Source organism: Exophiala dermatitidis (assembly GCF_000230625.1).
Source record: "Exophiala dermatitidis NIH/UT8656 unplaced genomic scaffold supercont1.1, whole genome shotgun sequence".
In the NCBI taxonomy this organism is placed as follows: Eukaryota; Fungi; Ascomycota; class Eurotiomycetes; order Chaetothyriales; family Herpotrichiellaceae; genus Exophiala; species Exophiala dermatitidis.
In genome coordinates this window covers 2,511,718-2,532,007 of record NW_008751646.1, presented here as the reverse complement: position 1 = coordinate 2,532,007, position 20,290 = coordinate 2,511,718, and the positions used below count along the sequence as shown (strand labels likewise).

Here is a 20,290-nt window from a genome sequence, read left to right as displayed (position 1 = left end):
CTTATATTCTTGATGCCATGCTATGTGATGCTATCTAATTAATACTGCTGAGCATCACGCCTGCTGCAAAGCACTGGCAGCCAGTGCTGGCGTGCACTTGTCGGTTATCCTCCCTCGTCTCGCAAATGAAGTGCTCAGGGGGCTCATTCCTGATGAAAGTAGAATATATGTACATACCACTCCTAGACTATGGTAATACCAGCCGCAGTAAAGTGCTGCACCAACGAGGTCCCTAAGGTACCAGTAGGTAGGTACATAGACACATAACTACTTTTGACCAACATCTTCTCATCTCCAACACGTGGCACTCACAGACCCGACTGAGTATTGTGTACATATCCAATGCAAAACGCGTGGCGCGGTGTACCCCGGGGTACTGTCTAAACCAACTATAACTACCTATTTCAAGATTTTCCCACGAAGGGCGTCCAGTCCAGTCCATTAAATTCACTCGTCCTTGTCTTTATCCTCTGCCGCGGCGTTGGCGTCGGCGATCTTAAAGATCGGTCTCTGCGACTCCCACGCGAAAATTGCGTCCGCATCACAAGTCTGCTGTATTTCACGAGCGATTGAATCAATCAGAGAGGACAATTCGGTGTCTGTCTCTGTGGTAGAGGCAGAGGCTCCGCTCCACGTGGAACCATTATGTCCGCTGTTGTTGCGGTTGCGTAGCAGCGCTCGAGCAATGGACAGCCACTCACGCACAGCGACGCGGGTGATGAGCGTGTCGGTCCCGTTGGTGGTGGTGGTAATGGTCTCGCCGCCACTGGCAAGTCCAGAGGCAGCAATATGAACAATCCCTAAAATCTTCTTCCTCGCAGAAGCCCGACACACAGGGGCAAAAAAGAAGGAAAATAGCCTTGTGAAAACGTGTGCGCGGCGATAAAGGTCCATGTCCGTCTGGGTGCGGAGCGAATTGGCCAACAGGTCCAAAAGCCGATCGATCTCGAGTGATTGGGCGTTCACGCCGCCGACGTGATCTGTATCGTCGCTTTCGGGCTCGGCGAGAAACGTCGTCGATAACCAATACGGTAGTAGGGACTGGATGGTCCAGCTGGGCGAGCGGAGGAGGAATTTGTTGGTTTTGCGGTAGAATGGGGATGATGGGTCTGCGATGACTGGGAGGATTTGGATTGCTAGTTCGGCGATGATTGATGGTGGCGGAGCGGTTGACAATGGTGATGTCGTTGAAGAATTGGTTGTTTGCCTATTCTTGTTGTTGCTATTGGTGTTGCTGCTGCTACTGTAGACACGTACAGTCTCGTAGACTTCGCCCAACAGGAGGTAGAGCTGGGTCTTTTCGGCGAATGTGGATTGCTCTACTTCGTGCATGACGGTATGGAGCGTGTGGAAGGCCTGCAGCCGGATCTCGGCGTCGGGACTGATCAGGCAGCGGAGAAGGTTGGCTAATCGGCCAGATTTGATTTCGGATTCGAAGTCTGGTTTCGTCCAGCGGTCGAGACCTTGGAGACTGCTCGGGATAGGCGGTTGTGGATCGAAGACTGTGTCTAGGTCGACGGCGTGTCCGGTTGGATCTGATGGCTTTCCTGTGCCTATATCACTTGCACCGTCTCCGTCGATGCTTTCGGACCTTGCTGTCTCTTTTTGATTGTCGGAAGGCTCTTGTGATGGCAGTTCGACAGGTTTCTTGCGTTGCTTCTCCAATGCCTTGACTAACGCTGCTTTCGCCTTTTCATCTCCATCTGCTTCAACCTTCATCTCCTCTTGAAGATGGCTCAAGACGCGCCAGTTCTCGTCTGCGGCGTCTAGAGCGGAGAAGAACCTAGCCGTCCATTCGGCAATGTTCTTCGTGGCCTTTTTATCCCCCTTCTTCACCACGAACGGCCATTGTTCCGCCATGCAACAGGCTATCAAACTCAATCCTTTTGAGTCCGACAGCATTTGTTGCATCTGCTCGAGACGGTCCAAGTACTTGACAGGTCGCTGCATCGTGCGAGTCATGCAGTTGTCTAGAAACTGGTACGTCTCGAGCTCGGCCTGCCACTTCTTTGTCGGCGTAAGGCTGGCCACAAGAGCCTGGAACGAGCCCGTGTCAGGGTTTAATATCCCTTTGTCGCTCAGAATTGTTCGAATAACAGATAGCGATTGCTTAGCGACAATATTTGCAGGATGCTGAACACTATATTTGAGCAGCTGCACAATCAGCGAGACTGCGTCCGAAGCTGTCTTGGAAAACCACTTGGTAGCCAGGGAGACGTTTGCAATTTGTACGAGATGCTGGAGCTGCTCGTCGAGGATACTTCTTGTGTCCTCTTCGAGGGTGTCTGATTCGAGTCTTCGAAGCGTCTTGCCCAAGGTGGGCCCAATGTCGAACTTTGACGCCGCGGTTGTTTCCGGCAAGACCTTGTGATAGGTGGCCAGGCATTCGAGGATCGACGTGCGCACTTGCTCATTATCCTGGTCGAGACTCTGGAGTGCAGTGACGAGATCCTGCATCGGCGGGACACGGTCTATGAAGAGGTTCAGCAGCCTAGTCGAGGCTTGGGACCACTGTGTTGTACTGGGGTGTGCGTCGTCGAAAATATCCAAGACAGAGGCAAGCTTGTCCATGGCGACTGTAAGTACCCTTGCCGCGGAGATGGTAATAATGTCGTCCTTTGTTTGCAGACATTTCGTTAGAGTGCTTCGGTCTAACGGCCGCGGGAGTATGCTTTCAATGGCAATCGACAGAGGTGGAGGTGTCAGTGCAAAGCCTCCAGGCCAACCACAATGTAACGGCACGGAGAGCTGAACGACAGAGAACAGAAAAGCGAATTGGCCTCGCCACAAGGGGTCATCCCCAGGCGGGACGACGAACTTTGGCTTTCTCGTGAAATAGTCTGCCACAAGCTCGGGAGCCGCCTTGAAGATGGAGATGATCAGGTTCGCCTGCAGACTATCGCTCTCTGGTTTGAGTCCCTGGATAAAGATTGACAGGGTTCCATTCTTCACCGGCACCTTTTGCGTGTAGTCGTCGGAATAGTAAGGAGAGTCAAACCCCAAATCTACCATATTCCCATCTTGCGGGAGAATATCGGGGTTGCTCCCAGGAGGATACCAGCCCGTTTGGCGAAGCAATGGCCCCTTCGTTGTGGTGCACACTTGTATTAACAGGTGCTGTAGAGCGTCACGGACGCTTGATGAACCCCCGTCCACTTCGGCCGTGTCAGCAGACGTATCCGAATAATCGTAAAGCTTGGCCAAAGCCGACAGAAATCCGGAATTGAAACAGCGGCCTTTGATCTGTTTCGACAGACTTTCATCGTCCAAGACAAATTTCTCCAGAACCTTAAGAGTCTGGATAACGACGTCTGCACATTCGCGGGGAAGGGTCCGCACAGCCGAGTATAGAGTCTTCCCATGGGTGATCAGCTCGGTTTTCGACTCAGTGTCCAGATACTTCAGGTTGGCTAGCAGGAAGTCCAGCGCTGCTCGGTGTACGGTTGACGCTGTGCTCTCTGCGCCCTCGGCAGGTGTCTGGGCGAAGAATCCGTCAAGCCGTCTGTAGAGATAATCTCGGCGGCCAAAGACGTTGCCGGCAAGTGCACCGCCATCGAAGCTGATGACCTCAGTCAAAAGCTGCAGACATGCTATCGTTATGCGCCCCTTGGAGCGAGGCAACGACAGGGACTTGTCGAAGATTCGCAACTGATCCCGCTTTAATAAGCTGTGGCACAGAGAAAGGCCAAACTCCCGAAATTCAAGGCGGCTGGAAATCGTCCTGAAGAATTGTGAAAGCGCAGCGGGCACAGCCCATAGAATGGCTTCATCATTGGACTGGCTCGCAGAGGACCAGACGGAGAGAAGATCTGGAAAATCGACCTGCTCGTGGGTCTCGGAGGACTGCTGGTCGCAGTATTCTTTCAGGATCTTGAATTGGTGCTCCTTGATCGCTGTATTTTGGTTTTCCGCGATACTGGACACGAAGGTCTTGAATTGGTTGATTGCTAACTCTGTTAGGACTCCGGGGCTTCTTCCAATGGATGCCGGTATAGGGCCTACCTGCTACGACTCGAGGCGAAGGACTTTGGGAGAATTGGAGGAGCCATTGTAGTTCACCGGCGCTGCTGGGCAAGGCCAACGTTTCTGGAGCGCCGCTGTCCACTTTTCTCCTCTTCCTCGACCGCTCTTCGTCCATTGTGATGGAGGGTTCTCCTGATTTACCTCCAGTATCCCTTGAGAATGTATATAGCCTGGACAAAGACGGTGATGATTGTGAAACCTTTACACTCTGCCAAACAAAATCTCGAGCGGGTCTTGACATGGAGGTCAACGGTCCAATTACAGGAAGCGATCCACACAAACTCCATTTAGGTACACAGTTGGGTCGATGGGTGCCAAGCGCACCGCAAGATACGCACTCGGACTGGGGAGAAAATTTTTGTGTCATCAATCTTACCCTCCGAAAAATCATCACAAATCAGCACAGATTTCAGCGCTTCTCGTTGGTTCTGTAGTGTAGCGGTTAGCACACGGGATTCTGACTACTTTAGAACGTTCCCGTGACCCCGGTTCGAATCCGGGCAGAACCTTTTTTGCAGCTCAATCAGCAACCAATTCGCATCATTGAATGCGCTCTTTTTTTTTTTGATGTTGCTTTGATGTTGCCGGGCGAGGCCGGATGAGTATTCACTTCCATAAAGAGAGTCGTTGCGAAGATATGTTGCTAGCGTGCGTAAAGCAAAATGCAGGCAAGGAACTTAAGGTCGTGCAGTGTCTGGAAATACCATTGTAGATTGGCCATTATTTTGTTGAGGGAATTTACGAACGGGCTTGAGACCGTCAATACATACACGTACTCTTCTTCTTTCTAGAAGTATGATTGTCTCTCTCAATTGCGTATCGGTGGCCTCCATCCAGACTTGTAGTTATGTCGTGGTGTATATCTCGGCAAATTTCCCCTTGCGAACTCTTCTGGCAGTCTCCCTTCCGTCGTCCAATCCTTCTTCCTTCACTGATGGGTTGTTGCTCGCTTAATGTATTTTACCTCGAAACACCAGTCGATATTACCGAGAACCAGTATATGGTTTGCCGTCCTAAGGCAATCGGTCTGCTGCGGGTATCAAGGAAGCCAGAGTGCGAGGGTTATCCAACTGAATAGACCCGTGGTTTCGCTGTACTTGCAGAAAGGCAAGACCGTGGGCCAATTCCTCCACTCGACAGACACTGGGTATGCAATGCTAGCCACCTCTTAGTTCGTTATGCTCTGCAACCAGCTTGTCGTGTTGGACTGAGAACTGAAGCTGCCTCGCCTGTATCTGATGAAACTGTGGTATATCGTGGTAGATTGCACTGATATCGATTGACAATATCCAAAGGCGCCGCTGCTGCCTCCCCTTGCCCAGCGAGGTATCTCCAGCCCCACCTCTCATAATGTATGCCGCCATTTCAACGGCAAACGGGCTGGGAACACAAAGTCTGTCTTTCTCGGGGCTTGTAGCATTGATCGGCCGCACAAATCAGTGTTGGCCGTGCTGACCCAGGCGACTTCTGCCTGGGGATATTTTCAGGGCCCAACGCAATCCACTGCCAAGGGGGTTCAATTGCTGGAAACTGACCTGTGGCCTTCTGAGCAATGAACATGAACTCTGTCACCTGGCCGGCATCTCAGGGGTATTCCTGGCCTGATATGGGGGTACCTCTTCAACCCTTCCGCTAAGTCTTGAACAGAACAGACTCGCCGTTCAATCTCCCACCATAGCCCGGACCCTTTCAATCCTTTGGATAGCCTTCTCCAACCGTTCCAGTCTCTTCCTCTTATCCAGGTCCCTCTGCTCAAGGACCTTAACCCGTTCCTCCAGCTTGGCCCTGGCCTTGCGCTCAGTTGCCACCATCTCATTGGCCTGACCGAACAATTGTGCCGTCAGATCTTCGAGCTCACTTTGCGCCTGGGACAGACTAGACTCGGCACGCAGACGGAGCATGCGTTCTTCTTCAAGAGAACTTTGTAAAGACGACAATGTAACAACGTGACCATCCGACTGCGTCGCTTGTAGAATGGGCGCCGAATGATTCGAAAACGGCGTCTTGGGAGGCGAGAGCGTATTGTTGGCATACGCGGCGCTGTTCTGAGGAAACGTCGATGTCGCGGGTGTCACGGGCGGATTGGACGAGTTGGACTCTTTTCTTCGCCCCGGCAACAGAGCGCTTAGACTTGCCAGCCTGGACGAAGGATGACTGGGCGGTGTGGGCGTGAGTGCTGGACCATGACCTTCAAGACTTGTACTGATCGCTTGTGTCTGCTGTTGCTGTTGCTGCCCGGATGACCGCGCTGCCGCTTCTCTGAGATACCGGATCTCGTCTTCATAGTCGGCCAACTTGTCCACGGCGGCGGCGGCTTTCTGGTTGAGCAGTCTTACTTGGGCCTCGAGGTCTTGGATGCGGCGCTGGGCCTCGGCGGCTGTTTCGGTCGTAGTAGAGAAAGGGAGATGGTAGCCGCATGAAGGACACGATGAGGACGCCAGAGCGGCGGCATTGGGGTACGAGGTTGTCGAATTCAAATTGTCTAGCGGAGGAGTCATCGCCGTGCTACTGAGAACGAGCGTCGATGTGGCCATGATTTTAATATCGCATGTTTTCTTCTGTTTCGTTTCGAGAAGCGTGGTTCGAAGACTCGGTACCGGCGCGTATTAGTAGTAGGCGAGTTGCGCGTGGGAGCCCGCTCAATTTGCTAAAAGGTTCGGGTCTGGAGTTCAGAGAGTGTTGGGCACCAACGGAGGCAAGGCGAGCAGACGGTTCCGGAGTGAATGTTATACTTGGTCAGCACACAGTGAATGATGCATCCATTGGCACCACGGAGCGATGTTGTCGGTGACCGTGGCCGCAGAACCCAAGCGAAAGCGCGTAGGTTTTGTGTGTTTAGCACCCGACAATTTGAACTGGAGCCAACAACTTCAAGTCCGTACAATCTTAACGCACCCCGTTGGAACAGTTGTAGTACAGACAAATTCTATGGTCAACGAGGGACGATGCGCGATCTAGAGGTGAAGTCGACGTATGAGAAGCAGACAACGGCGATTAGATTCTGTCACTCGGAATGTTTCAGCGGCTGTCAGATAAATGAGGGCAAACACTATGCATGCACAGCACGGTAGTAGTTCTCCTGCCAATGCTCTGCCATTTTCGAACTAGAGAATAAGCGGGCTCGCTAGGAAACATTCTGATCATCTTCAGTTGAGTACGTGACAGCCTTGTCCGCTTGGTGTAGACACCACATCATGCCTGACGCCCTGATGATCTATTGTGTAGGGTACATTCCTCAAACACGCATCGGCCAATCGTGTAGGAACAACCATCCCTAGTAGTGGTCGTATCTCGGACACTCGATACTGCTGCAGTGTTCTTCGCAAACTCGCCTTCAATCCCCATCCTCCCTCTGTACTAAGGTAGTCCACAACTCCTTGATGTCGTTGCCCTTCGACTAGCTCTGGGCTGTTCCCGCAATAGCATCAAGGGAGACAGCAGCGCGTTCGCTCCTGGACTCCAAGTAGACGTGGACGATGGTCGCAGCGGCCGCCCCAGTTTACCGGTATAACCGTGATCTTTTACTCTGAAGAATGTGCCCCTCTCGGAAGGTTGGAAACCTGATTTGGTGATGTGTGTACTAGTACAGCAGGAACCCGGCCCGCTAACCTGAGTCCTGGGGGATTTACTCTGAATTTCTGTCTTGACAAGCGCCCGTGACCTCTGGGCCCAAACGAAGGTGTCGGCGTCCAAACACTTGACGGACTCTGTGGCTGATACGTAGTTGTGGCACTGGCTCCGTGGGCCAGGCGAAGCCCGCTTCGGTCGTCCTCTGGGCCTGCGAATCCAGATTGCGAAGGGCTGTAATTGTAATGGAAATCTCAACATTAGGTATCTCAAAAAAGCACTCGAACTCAGAAGATGCACCCGTCTCTTCGACACCCGAAGCCAGCTCTAAAAGAAGTAAGGAAGTGCAGCACTGCGACAGTTAGCGACCACAATTCACTTGCAGCGGCGACAATAGTACTTACGCAATAGCCAGTGTTGCTGTCAGACCCAAGACCGCCCTGTTTCTCACTTTTTCTTTCTTCAGCTTTTCCTCCAGTAGCCTTGCTCTCTTTGCCGGCTGTTCAGAGGGTTCTTGGTCGACATCGGATGGTTCTGATTCGGGTTCGGGGGCCTTGCGTTTCCTAGACACTTTCGGAGAATCTTCCAGGGCTTTGGCTTCCTGTACCATCCTTCTTGCCGTCTCCAACATCTTTTCTGTATCCTCGGGTAATGGTAGCTCAGGCGAGCCGGGCGGCATCTCCACGGTCACATTTGTATGAGTGGTTTCGGTTGTGCCGTCGACCTCCACAGATTCCTCCACTTGAACCTTCACCTTCTCCCCGTCGGTGGCGGGCTCAGTGGAGAGCTGTGGTGATTCGGTTTTGGGCTCCGTGTCCGCGACAGAGGCGGCATCGTCCAGCGCAGACTGCAGAGTTGCGCTTGCGGCATTGGCGTGGGCAAGATTCGCTTCCTTCTGCGCCTTTGTTTGCCTCTTTCGCGGCGAGGCCTGCTTCTTCATCTCGCTCCCTACCTTGCTAGGAGAGACTGATCTTGTCGCCCGAGAACGAGGGGTCTTGGTGGGAGGTGCCAGTCTGGTCTTGTCTTCGGGGAATTCGAACCGGGGAGGAGCCGCAATCGGTTTCTTGGAGCTTGAAGGCGTTTGAGCAAGCTCGGCTGGGTCCAGTAGCGCACGAATCCATTCGGTGAGGCCATATTCTTCGGCGAGTTGGAGGGCTATGACGCAAATGTCAGTACGGGCGCTTCACTGAGCTCGAAAGAATGCAAATGTCATACCGAATTCCGGGGTGACCCAAATGTTGCCGGCGACTTCGTCCTGGCTTGTCGCATCAAGACTCTTGAGGTAGTCGCGCTCTTCCTTTTCCTCTGCATGCGCTGCCCAGGGGAATGCGATCTTGAACATGCCAGTCGCGCTCACAAAGCCGTCCTTGCTTCTCCGCTGAGATCAAATGTCAGATGACGCCGTCAGAAAATGTCATGCAGGACCACTCGTACCATGAGGAAATACCCTTCGCGTGGAGGTTGATTCTGCGGAGGAGAAAAGATCTCGGACCCTGTGAGATCTTCCGGCAGAGGCGCGCGCAGGTGTGCGTATTCGAATGGCCCCAAGTTCTCCGCCTTGGTCGCATTGGATGTCCCGATTTGACCAGGCTTCACCGTCAACTTCGTCTTACCCAGCCTTCTTCTATTGACCAACTCTTCATCTGTGGAACGGTCAGTGCATGCATGTAGTGGACTTTGGAGCAAACATTTCCTCACAGGATGGCGCCACACCAGGCGCGATCAATGGATTTCGTCTTTCTGGTAAGGATCGCATCTTCTCGTTGCGTGTCAGAGGAAGGGTGTCTCAGCGCAAGGAAGGTTGAGGGAATCGGAGAAACGCAGTGGAATACGTTGCCGCGCAAAGGAGCGAGTGGAGTAGGATGACGATGCGACAGCCGTGAGAAAGGAAGCGCGTCGACCAAATCAACCTGATGACGATAGAGACGATCGCACAACAACTCGCCTCAATTGCCGTTTTGTGCGGTAGAATACCTATGAATTAACGCGCTGAGAAGGATGATACCGAAGATATAGAGGAGCGCGACGCCGAGGGGAGCACAAGGTGTAAAGTGATCGAGCAGAGAATGAGGAATAGCTCCGTCACCTTCTGCTCTTGACGGCGTTTGGCTGCTTGAGGGCTGCCAGTGCTGCCAGTGGTAAAGAGGGCAGCCCGACCTCCACTAAAACAGCCGTTGGTTGGCTGCATTGGGAAGCTGCACGTGCCGCTAGTTGCCACTACTGACCTAACCGACCACCTAGCATTTAGCTAGTCCTAGTCGGTGATATGGTGTCTTCCCAGTAGATGCTTTCCGTCGAATTGTGCGTACAATGGTAGTGCCTCACTGATCAGTGCCGAAATACCTAGGTACCGAAAAATGAAAATGCTCTCTCTAAAGGAAAGGAGAGCGTTAACCCCCTAATGCACTGCGCCTATTAGGCAGTTTGGGGATCTCAGGAGGCTTCCACGTGATCAACTTGAAGTATTCGACGAGGCTGGGCAGCACAGGTGCAATCATCTGGACTGCCAGTGCTCGCACCTCTCGCATAGCCCGGGCTGTTCACTGCTTGAGCTGCTCGGCGCACTGCTCGCTCAAAGTCTTCCAGCAGTGACAGTGCAGACGGCCTATATGGTGGCAATACAAGGCAGAGAAATGTCGTCGCCATACCCAGGCTGCGGTGCAGATTCATTTTCCAGATCTGAACCTACACCTGTCCATCACTTCCCTTACTCCTTGTTCTTCTTCAATCCCCTTTGGTTGCTCAACTTCTGCTGCTCTCTCTCGTCACCAATATCTAAGTATTCGTCCCCACGGTACTCCCAGCTACCAATGTCCGTGGGTCCTTCCATGCCCTCAGGCGGTAGAGCCCATTGCGGCACAGGACTGCGGTAACTCCAAGTCCCCGCTACATCTGAGTAGGCAAGTGCATGGAGGTATATCCCGAGCTCGTGCGGTCCAGGATCCGAGTACAGCGGAGTATCGCAAACGGGACATTTCTCTCCTGTCATCTTCTCTCCTTTTCGTTTGTTGTAGTCGGCCACCATCTCATCGTGAGCCTTCACGAAGGCTCCGTATTGTTCCTGACTGTACATTGGGTCCTCACCAGGAGCTCCCAGAGATCCTGCATGTAAAGTACCCGTCGCCAGAGGTTTGAAATGGGGATCCTCCTGCGAAGCGGTGGATGACGGAACTGAAGCATCCAACCTGGCTGCGTCCGAAACAGTCATTTGCTGGGTTTGCTCCACGACGTTCGCCAGCCGTCGTTCCTGTTCGTAAGAGACTGAATCAGATACTTCAGTCTTTCCTACCCTTTTGAGTCTCTCAATAATCTCCTCGTCCTTGTCCCCGCTCGAGTCATTCCGTGCCAGGCTCGGTCCAAAGACGGATCTGTTGCTGTATATCGGGTCGTTGGTGATGGGATGTCCAAGAAACTGCAAATGTACGCGGATCTGATGCGTACGGCCTGTCAACGGCAGGCAGTGAACAATGCTGTAACCTTCTTCTTCAGTCCCCGGAATGGCAGGGGCCGGCTGAGCCACGTTGGCATCTGACTGTACATTTCCGGTCTCCGTTCCCCCTTCTGTCTTGTGAGGATAATACGCTAACCGGCGGAACAGTGTTTTGGCTGACTTCCCACTGGCACGGGCCCGGTTGAGGCCAAGGATCGGGCTGATTGACAGAATACTTTCCTCGCACTTGACGACACCGCCACGCATTGGGTCACCGTCCCATCCCTCTCCGTCTGGAAATCTCCCCTTGACTCTGGCAACGTACTCTTTACGCACTGTCCGTCCCCGAAGCTCCTCACTGAGCTTGTCGGCCTCCCTGCCTGTTTTCGCAATGAACATAACACCACTGGTCAGACGGTCCAATCGGTTGCATGGTAAAGGTTTGAAGGTGTAGTTTCGTTCAGCTTTCATGATTTCCACCACAGAGTTGTAGTTGTATCGGCCGGCGGGATGAACGGGCACACCAGCAGGCTTGTCAATCACTATCATCTCGTCCGTCTCATGGATGATACGAATGGGCTGCGCAGTGACGGGAGGCTCGTGTCTGTGCAGAGTATGTGAGATCACGTCTCCGTTTTTGACCACAGTGTGGATGTCTGTACATGGATTCCCATTAACTGCAATATGGCCCGTCTCGATGGCATTCTTGTAATATTCGCGAGTGCGATCTCGAAACTCCGCCGCGAAAATATCGAGCAATTCTCGCCCGCGCCATCGTTGTTTGCAGAATGTGTTATATGTAAAGAAATAGGGCGCAACCCTTCGGAGGCCGTTCTCGATGTAATAAGGTCTTGGAAACGGCTCGCATGGAGTCACGACTTTGGCCGGCGGTTCTTCAAGTGGCTTCCGGTCATCATAGAAGGCCTTGGGTTTTATTTCGACGGTGGCCACGGCCATGCTAGGGCTTGGATAGAGGCCACGCCGTGCCAGGCACGCAAGCACTCGCTGTGATTGAGCCAGGGATGCTGCAGAAACTCGTTCGTCTGTCGCAACAAACAGTCAAGTCCAGCAGGGAAACAAAATACAAGTTGGCTTTGTACCTAGGTAGACTGGTAGGCTAGCATAACTTTTTTTTGTTAGGCAGTTTCTCGCCAGTGGTTGGCAGGCGAGACATCCTTAGCCGCGGCACTTGACAGCCCGGGACCTGGCTAAAGACTTGTTATAAGCCCTGCCGTCACCAATTACAAACGGCTTTCTACCTCGTGCTCATGAGCGAATACCTGTCGCTGAAATCGAGACACTACAATGTTGGGTCTGGATATTGCTTCCAAGCGCAAGAGGAAGCCCGCCGACTATCCCTATCACCTGGACTACCGGACTCGATGGTATGTCATTCACCGCCGGCATAAAGACACCACTAATACAGCTCTCATGCAGGTCCGACAATGATGTCTACCACCATATGAACAACAGCATATATTCCTTCTTGATCGACTCAATTGTCAATGCTTACTTGATCGAAAAGTGTGGCTTGGATCCTGCAAAATCAAACCAGGTTGGCTTAGTAGTTAGCACGTATTGCGACTACTTTGGTTCGGTGGGATATCCTTCTGTACTGGATCTGGGCCTGAGGGTTGTCAAACTGGGCAAATCTAGTGTCATGTACGAAGTGGGAGTTTTTGAGCAGGGCGAAGAGCAAGTCAAAGCCGTCGGTGGCTCGATCCATGTGTTTGTTGAATCCAAGGGACGACGGCCGGCCAAGGATGGAATGGAGCCTCGTATGAGGCAAGGACTGGCACAGCTCCTCGAGACAGAGAAGGACAAATCCAAGTTATAGCAAGAACCAGACATCGCTGAAATGGTATTGAATTTTCTTTTATTGCTGCCACGCTTGACCGCATGCTCCGTACCGGCCCCGTAACCCGACTGTCTGCCGTAGAATGACGGCGTGGGCTATTTGTTGCAGGATGAACCCATCCGGCTCTGATGCAACGGCCCGTTCATTGAATCATCGTCAAGCACAACCACAAATTCGTTCCACCGCCACCAAGATACCAGCTTATGATTCGGTCGTAATCTTGGCCTTGCCGTTGGTGACCTTGACACCGAGAGCCTTTGCCTTGGCGACAATCTCAACTCGCTTTCTCGAGGAAACAGCAGATGCGATCTCGGCGGCGTATGTTCGGTTGTGCATAAGGAGAAGCTCAACGTCCTTGGGGTTGTGGACGAGGAAAGCCTTGTGGCCCGAGGGCATCATGTGTCGGGTCTTCTTGTTTGAGCCGTAACCAATCTATGATTCGCATTGTCAGAAGGGCAACCCTTAAAAATCAATGAATTCGTTGAGTGCCCGCGTATTGTGTCACTCGCGCGCGTCCTCGATTCGAATCCAATCCCAGAAGATTTTCTTCACATACCGATGGCATGACCATCTGGCCCTTAAACCGTCTTCGGACTCGGTTGTCGATACCCTTTGGTTTCCTCCATGCTGAGGGCACACACTTGAATGTGTCTGACTGATGTCGGTGCCACTTCTTGGGGTGCTTCTTGATGATCGGAACGTGCTTCTTTGCGGAAACCATCTGCGCAATTGTCAGTGACGGAATACAGACTCCTTTGTGTCGGTTTGCGAACCTTGTCGGGTACTGGCCGTGGCGCTTGAAGCAGATAACAAGAGGTGTGGTGAAAGTCGTGGTCTCCTCCAACTTGAAGTCCGCAGTTGCAGTCGCTCAATTTCTGCGCCAAGAGTTCCAAATTTGTGGGCGATGGGAAAAAGTGCTCTAACCCACTTTAGGAAAGGTGCGAATTATTGGTCTGCCGTGCAGTGAGCCTCATCAGCCTCAGCCTCAGCTTGAACTGCGATACCAGGCTAGTACCTAGTTGTACTACAGGTACTGGACTACACAGTACTACTCCATGCACCTGATCCCCGTGTGGATATTCACAATCATCCTATGTAGTCATTCACTCTTGAGCCGGCTGAGCCCAGTTTATCTACCACTCCTGCCATGAGCTGGACAACTACAGCTCCTGGTGCTCCAGTTTGATCGGTACGCCGCCCTGCTCACCGCTACGAAGCATCGCCTCGATCAGCTCCAAGTCTGCCAAAGCCTCTTCTGGCGACTGCTGTTCGTTGGTCGTACCCGCGGCGAGGGCTTTTCCCCAATTCCTGACTTCGGGTGGTACTCCAGATTTCTCATCCTCAATTCGCTCGGTCTTGCCGTCAACCGTGACTTGATCACGCGAAATGCTCACAGCCCCATTTTCGCAACCAACAGTCCATTCACTTCCTTTGGCCGTCGTGCCAAAAGAGATGGAAATCGTGCCCACCGCACCGTTCTTTGTCCTTCCCGTAGCCTCGACAGTGTCGACCGGCGGGAGATGCTCTTGTAGCTGCGCAGAAAATGCCGACACAGTGGCCAATGGGTTGTCCTTACCCAGCATTAGTCGAAGGCCTGCTGTAAAATGGACGCCGCCGTCGAGCAGAAAGCCTCCCTGGTGCGTAGGTGTCTTGCGCCACCTGGTATTCATCAGTTGGCTTGGTCGATTCAAGAAAGGCTTTTGTCTTACGAAGTCTCGAAGTACTTTCCTCCCTCCACCAAAGTTTGCATGCGGCATCTGAAAGTCAGCTGCCGACCCTTTGTCTTCACGGCTTCGGCAGCGTGAAGGAAGGAGTTGAGATATCTGAAATTCTCCGCGACAGACCAGGTCACTTTTCGAGGCGCAATCTCCGAACGATACCATTTGATGAGTTGTACCGCGTCTTGGACGTTTTCGGCCACCGGCTTCTCAGAGAGCACATGCTTTCCCGCCATCAATGCTTTGCGCACGTACTCGGGTTGGTTCCTGATGGGGAGGGCGATGATAACCGCTTGGATATCCGTCCGGGCTAGGAGATCGTCCAGAGACTTCCCAGCTCCGCTCTCATCAGAGTAAACATCAACCTTAGACTCGTCCACCTCGAGTGTCCGAGCAGAGTTTAGCGAGCGAGAGTAGACAGCTTTCAAGGTCAAGTCTGGTGCGGCCTCTACCGCCGGCTATAGCAGTCGGCGTGTCAGTAAACGATGAAACGAAACGGCACGTTGCTCGATCTTTGCCTACCTTATGCTCCTCCCGGGCGAAGATGCCTGCATGGTTGTTATTGACGGCAAGCAATCACGTCTTGAAAGGCGACTTACCTCCGCCCAGAATTGCTACTCCGATAGCACTCATTTTAACGCCCAGGGTTCCTGAGGTTTTCAGATTAGACACAGCAAGAAGTCGGCTGTTGGTGCTTGAGATGAAGTGGTCACAATGCCTTTATAACTCGGTCGGTGAATGCAGTGGACGTCCTCTTGGATATTAGCCTATGCGGTCTGATTTAACCCGGCCCAATCTGACGCCACTGTACATGAAATGTGAGGTACAAGGTACACGGCATCGAGCAAGGCAGAATACAGTGTCTACATGGCGACTACCCGGGACATGTCACGTGGGAGGCCCCTGAAATGTTTGATTCAATGACGGCGTCAATTCTGCCACCTTCAAGTTTGAAGACTTTCGGTGGGGGAGCTCAACAAAGATATGCGTAGTAGTAGTTGTAGTCCCAAGGCTGGACTACTACGTGGAATTGCCCGAGACGGCATGACCACGACTTTCCAGTAGAACTGTCACCTGGGGCTTCCAGCAGCACAGTTTATTCTGGACTGTATTGTCAATTCTGGTCATGTTCGAAGTTGTCACCCTCGGGACCCTGCCACGGACGCGTTGGGATCCGACCTCGCCATCTGCCATTCAAGTCACTAGTATGGCGACATCTCCGACATAGGACTCCTTCCCCTGCCCCATATTCAATATTCCTTTTATTGTTCCTCCATCACTCAACCTACGGTATATATTCCTTTTCTCTGGGTGTTGCTGGAGGCTAGATCCCAACAGATTCTCGCATTTCATTCATACTTCGCCTCCATGGCTCAAGACTCAACCGATGCCTCCGAGCGGCCTCCACTACCCTTGGAACTTCGTGCCGCGACGCGCGAAAAGCATCACGCTTTAAACACCGAAATAACAAAGCGGCTACCATTATGTTTATCCCCACAAGTGGAAAGTCCAGTCGTTTACGCCAAAGGTATGGCTGCATTTGGCCAGGTTTATTTTGCCTTTGAGGACGTCCTCGCCACGTCGAATGCCGGCGGGCACCTCGAGCCTCGCCTCCAGGAAATTTACGAGATCATACACGTGCCTCAGCTCATAAGGACAAGCCGGCTACGAAACGACATTGATGTGATCAAATGCAGGCTAGACAAAGCCGCTGTGGACGAAATACAGTCCGTGGAGGAGGAAGCGAAGGCCTTCTACACGCGGATACACGACCTTTTGTCTTCGAAGCCTCACGTACTGCTGGGATATGCATGGGCCATGTACCTGGCTCTCTTCAATGGCGGCCGCTGGATCCACAGGCAGCTGGTCTCGCAGGGTTCTGGCTTTTGGCGGGGAGAGCCGTTTCCCCTATCGTTCTGGGAATTCGAAGGTAACGGCAAAGACGATCCTGAAGGCGACCACCTCAAAGTGCTGTTTCAGGAGAGATTTAACTCTGCGGCCTCCCTTCTTCGATGCGAAGAGAAAGATGATGTTGTCAATGAGACCATTCAGTTATTCAAGCTTTGTTCCGAGATTGTGCATGTTCTGGATGACAAGATGGCCGCCGCAGCGTCGACCACGGTTCCCACTCCGTCGTCCACTCCCGCAGATTCTGAAATCCACAGCTCTCTTGGAATAACCTCGCCAATTGCCGCAACCTGGGGTTATCTGGCATCCTCGTATTCATCACTAAGAAGGCTGGCCAACTGGGCGTGAGGCTCCGGACATCTCAACTGACCTACAGCCTGAAGAGCAGCATTTGGTGGGTGAATCACTGGCTTTCCGCTGCAAGCGACGTCACGGAGGAGGCAATGTCTCGGCGCCCATAGACTGATCGATAGACGGAGTCAACTTTGCAACTAGTTTGCGTTATTGGCACTGATGCTGCGAAGACACTTCTGGCGCTTCAATCAGCGCCCGCAGGGCACCCACAGGACATCCACAAACCCAGGCGTAAGGAGGGCAACATTTTGGACACTCCATGCAGGTCTAAGTGCCAGCAGCATTTCTGCCCCTGGGTCTTCTTGTTTGTGCTTTGCCATGGTCCATCCTGGCTGCCTCACCACTGGATCGCTCGGCGCAGTCCTACAGCTTAGGGGCGGCTGGACGGTATCTTTGGAGGCTAGGGCGTATTCAACAACTTGAACCCACCAGGTCTTGTGGCACGTCTCCAAAGCCCAGCTTTTGGTCGAGGCCGAGATAATAGGCAGGAGTTGGTCTCATCTCACAGGCTCGTAACTTCTGAGACCACAATCGAGACCTACGAATGGACATAAAGATAGCTCTCCGCTTGACGAGACCGAACCATAAGTTGTAGGTATTCTGCAGTGTTATATATACCTGCCAGCCATCCGTCTGGGCAGGTACCAGCCGAACGTGACGTAGCGGCCAGTGCGGCATCACATGGGTACGTCGGAGCAGGCGATCCAGAAGTGCAACATCGGTTCCAATATCTCGCAATAACATGGTCCCATACTCGCGGTGATGCTGTTATCAGACATCTTCCCGCGGCATAGCATTTCATCATTCATCCAAGTTGGCCCCTAAGGGCTGTGAGGAGGCCAGGCCATTGGAGGTAGTGATGACCTAGCTGTAACGAAACTCATGCATCCGGAGATTTCTACCTCGGTCGATCGAACCATGCCCGGAATGATCTCGCATAGAGATCGTTGCTCCAATGTCGCAAACAAGACCTGAGAAATTGCGTACTCGGACACTGACCGGTTGTTACACCTGTCGGGAGCGCAAGTTGAAATGCGACGACACGCGACCTGCTTGCAAACGATGTATCGCGCTCGGCGTCGAGTGTCAAGGCTACGAGGTCAAATTGTCCTGGCTGGCTTATAATCAAGACCAGCCCCGCGCGAAGGAAACCGACACTGAATCCGTCCGTACGAGGAGCTCGGCCAAAGGCAAGAAGAATGGCTCCGGAGAGCCGGCCCTCCGCCGCCGTCCCTTGTTCACCGGTAGGTCGCAGGTCGCCGTCTTTCCTTGAGATTTCCTGTCACTGATCGTAAGGCGCACAGACCGTGAAAGGCTTGATATGATCCATAAGATACAGAAAGACTTCGTGGATGGTGACCAGGATGGGAATCTCAATCGCGCCCTGGATGACATTGATGCCTTGGGTGAAGACCCGTCTCTTCTGCCACGTTCCGGCCACGACGTTGGTCCTTTTGGTGTCTTCTTTCTCGATTCATTCTGTCAGTCTGGAACGACGGAGGACGAGGCCCTCCATACGCCCGAGACAGATGCGCAATCCTCAATCCATAGACAGAGCGAGCCAAGTCCAGAGGGCGTGGGGACCGCGATGTACAATATCGATCAAGTTCAAGCTGTCCCGGGCGAAGACCTCGCTATGCCCTGGCTCGACGGTGTGGGCGAGCTTGTCATGCCCTGGATGGAGGTTACTCAAGAGAACCCAGGGTCTACCATGGCAGACCATCTGCTCCAACCCGGACCCTCCGGAATCACAGGTCAGACGGCCGGCTATGACTATTCCACAGGAGCGTTCGATGCGCCCGAAATGTTACTGGCCGGAGCGACCATGCACGGCCTTTTCGCACCTTTCTATCAGGACACATCACCCATGATGCGGACGAGGGGTGGTGATACTCAAAGGCAGAACACGACGCTGGCCGCAACTGTGGAACAAGCCCATTGGTCCGGTCAGCCAACACTGAACCGAATCCCGAGGTCGCTGTCCAATATCGAGAACATATCCAAGATTCCATCCGAAGCTCGCTTCCTACTTGAATACTATTCCACAGAAGTGGTCGACTACATGTGTCATCTTCCGAATCCCCAGTCCCCATGGAGGACCATTCACTTCCCGTGCGCCATGAGCACAATGGCAGACCTGCTCGTGTTCGGAAGCACCAACAGCGCCAGAATGGCGCTCTTTTACGCCCTCTTGTCAATCGCGGCGAACCACTTGGGTTCGAAAATCCCTTGGTCCATGCAACTTGAAAAGCGGTCACAGGATGCGACGAGGTACTCTGGGTCAGATCCCGTCCCATCGGACTCGAATGAGATGTGCAACTATTGGCAGGCGAAAGGATCTTCTTTTCAGGACATGGCCACCGCTCAAATCCAGTTGTGTTTACAATCCCAGCAGGAACAATATGACGATCAAGAAGTGTACCGAGAACTGTTGATGACCTTGCTGAGCATGGTGACCATCAGTGTGACCAGTGGCAAGCTCAACAATGCCCATATCTACCTGCAACACGCGAAAAAGATGATTGAGATGTATGTTGGAGCGCGGTCACGGAACTCGTCATTCAAGTCCACCAAGGTGGCGGCATTGCACCAAATCTACTCCTATCTATACATAATCTACAACAGCACTCACGTCTCCAAGGTACTGCCGGGCCCGGCCCAGGGGCAATATGATCTGACACAGCCACATGCTGGTTCAGGCTCACTGAGCTTCAGGCCGCGCCCCTTGGGGCCACAGTTGTCACCGGCTCTCCACACCAGTCTCGATTCTCTGGCTCAGCACAAAGATGACTACGATTTGTTTGTCCGGATATATGGTGTGCCCCGATCTCTTTTAAGCCTGATATCAAAGGCGTCGAACCTCGCCAAAGAGCTGGAGGAGGATGGGCAGACGCCCAACAGCAGCTCCTCTGCTAGTGGTGACTTTCGGCATCGGTGCGAGGTTCTTGAGGAAGAGATCTGCAACTGGCAGCCTTTAGACCACGAGATGTCTGCAGTCGAGGGGTCGTCGGCGTACGATCCTCAGATTGGATCGCACCTTGTCCAAGCCATGCATCATGCTTTGATTGTGATGTTCTTCCGCAGGGTGCGGTCGGTCAACCGGATGGTACTGCAGCATTACGTCGAGAGCGCGGCGGATCACCTGAACGATCAGGAAGAGGTCAAGATGCGGACTGGCATCAATGCGCCGGCCCTTCTATGGCCTTGGTTCATGGTTGCCTCGGAGGCCATTCGAGAACCGATCCGGCAGAAACTGCGCATGTGGGCCAGTCTGGCCCGGCGATACGGCGGACGAAACCTCGAGATTGCCGAGCAGGTGGTCAATGAAGTCTGGAGGAGGCAGGACCAGAAACTGCCAGACGCTTCATGGGTACATGTGGTGCAAGAATGGGATGCCACGCTTGTCCTGACGTGAGGTGGCGACTAGGCTTG

The 20,290-nt window shown here is 53.0% G+C and overlaps 9 protein-coding genes and 1 non-coding gene across 10 annotated transcripts; 4 read left to right on the top strand and 6 right to left on the bottom strand.

Moving 5' to 3' along the window:
• Positions 1-447: 447 nt before the first annotated feature.
• Positions 448-4,138, bottom strand: HMPREF1120_00915 (uncharacterized protein; the record flags this gene model as incomplete). Its single annotated transcript, XM_009154919.1, has 2 exons — positions 448-3,947; positions 4,003-4,138. 2 exons carry the CDS (start codon positions 4,136-4,138, stop codon positions 448-450), a joined length of 3,636 nt encoding a protein of 1,211 aa, XP_009153167.1.
• A 309-nt stretch (positions 4,139-4,447) lies between these two features.
• On the top strand, positions 4,448-4,532 carry HMPREF1120_09289. Its single transcript has one exon. It is a non-coding gene; the product is annotated as a tRNA-Gln (tRNA).
• Positions 4,533-5,684: 1,152 nt separating this feature from the next.
• On the bottom strand, positions 5,685-6,557 carry HMPREF1120_00914 (uncharacterized protein; the record flags this gene model as incomplete). The annotated part of the gene is made up of 1 exon (XM_009154918.1): positions 5,685-6,557. The coding sequence occupies one exon, from the start codon at positions 6,555-6,557 to the stop codon at positions 5,685-5,687; it is 873 nt and encodes a 290-aa protein (XP_009153166.1).
• A 1,433-nt stretch (positions 6,558-7,990) lies between these two features.
• On the bottom strand, positions 7,991-9,346 carry HMPREF1120_00913 (uncharacterized protein; the record flags this gene model as incomplete). The annotated part of the gene is made up of 4 exons (XM_009154917.1): positions 7,991-8,745; positions 8,806-8,968; positions 9,025-9,233; positions 9,289-9,346. The coding sequence occupies 4 exons, from the start codon at positions 9,344-9,346 to the stop codon at positions 7,991-7,993; spliced, it is 1,185 nt and encodes a 394-aa protein (XP_009153165.1).
• Positions 9,347-10,297: 951 nt separating this feature from the next.
• HMPREF1120_00912 (pseudouridylate synthase) lies at positions 10,298-11,977 on the bottom strand (the record flags this gene model as incomplete). The annotated part of the gene is made up of 1 exon (XM_009154916.1): positions 10,298-11,977. The coding sequence occupies one exon, from the start codon at positions 11,975-11,977 to the stop codon at positions 10,298-10,300; it is 1,680 nt and encodes a 559-aa protein (XP_009153164.1).
• A 247-nt stretch (positions 11,978-12,224) lies between these two features.
• On the top strand, positions 12,225-12,908 carry HMPREF1120_00911 (uncharacterized protein). Its single transcript, XM_009154915.1, has 2 exons — positions 12,225-12,405; positions 12,458-12,908. Exons 1-2 carry the CDS (start codon positions 12,326-12,328, stop codon positions 12,855-12,857), a joined length of 480 nt encoding a protein of 159 aa, XP_009153163.1. The 5' UTR covers positions 12,225-12,325; the 3' UTR covers positions 12,858-12,908.
• A 171-nt stretch (positions 12,909-13,079) lies between these two features.
• On the bottom strand, positions 13,080-13,599 carry HMPREF1120_00910 (60S ribosomal protein L32; the record flags this gene model as incomplete). Its single annotated transcript, XM_009154914.1, has 2 exons — positions 13,080-13,310; positions 13,435-13,599. 2 exons carry the CDS (start codon positions 13,597-13,599, stop codon positions 13,080-13,082), a joined length of 396 nt encoding a protein of 131 aa, XP_009153162.1.
• Positions 13,600-14,038: 439 nt separating this feature from the next.
• HMPREF1120_00909 (glucose-fructose oxidoreductase) lies at positions 14,039-15,229 on the bottom strand (the record flags this gene model as incomplete). Its single annotated transcript, XM_009154913.1, has 4 exons — positions 14,039-14,537; positions 14,588-15,054; positions 15,119-15,144; positions 15,196-15,229. The coding sequence occupies 4 exons, from the start codon at positions 15,227-15,229 to the stop codon at positions 14,039-14,041; spliced, it is 1,026 nt and encodes a 341-aa protein (XP_009153161.1).
• Positions 15,230-15,964: 735 nt separating this feature from the next.
• Positions 15,965-16,852, top strand: HMPREF1120_00908 (uncharacterized protein; the record flags this gene model as incomplete). The annotated part of the gene is made up of 1 exon (XM_009154912.1): positions 15,965-16,852. One exon carries the CDS (start codon positions 15,965-15,967, stop codon positions 16,850-16,852), a length of 888 nt encoding a protein of 295 aa, XP_009153160.1.
• A 961-nt stretch (positions 16,853-17,813) lies between these two features.
• HMPREF1120_00907 (arginine metabolism regulation protein II) lies at positions 17,814-20,273 on the top strand (the record flags this gene model as incomplete). The annotated part of the gene is made up of 2 exons (XM_009154911.1): positions 17,814-18,102; positions 18,163-20,273. The coding sequence occupies 2 exons, from the start codon at positions 17,814-17,816 to the stop codon at positions 20,271-20,273; spliced, it is 2,400 nt and encodes a 799-aa protein (XP_009153159.1).
• Between the last annotated feature and the right edge of the window lie 17 nt (positions 20,274-20,290).

What these genes read in the sequence shown, in the direction of transcription:
- HMPREF1120_00911 (XM_009154915.1), top strand. Translation starts at nt 12,326, where the DNA reads ATGTTGGGTCTGGATATTGCTTCCAAGCGCAAGAGGAAGCCCGCCGAC. An exon ending in CTGGACTACCGGACTCGATG is followed by an intron (nt 12,406 to 12,457) that starts GTATGTCATTCA and finishes GCTCTCATGCAG; the next exon opens with GTCCGACAATGATGTCTACC.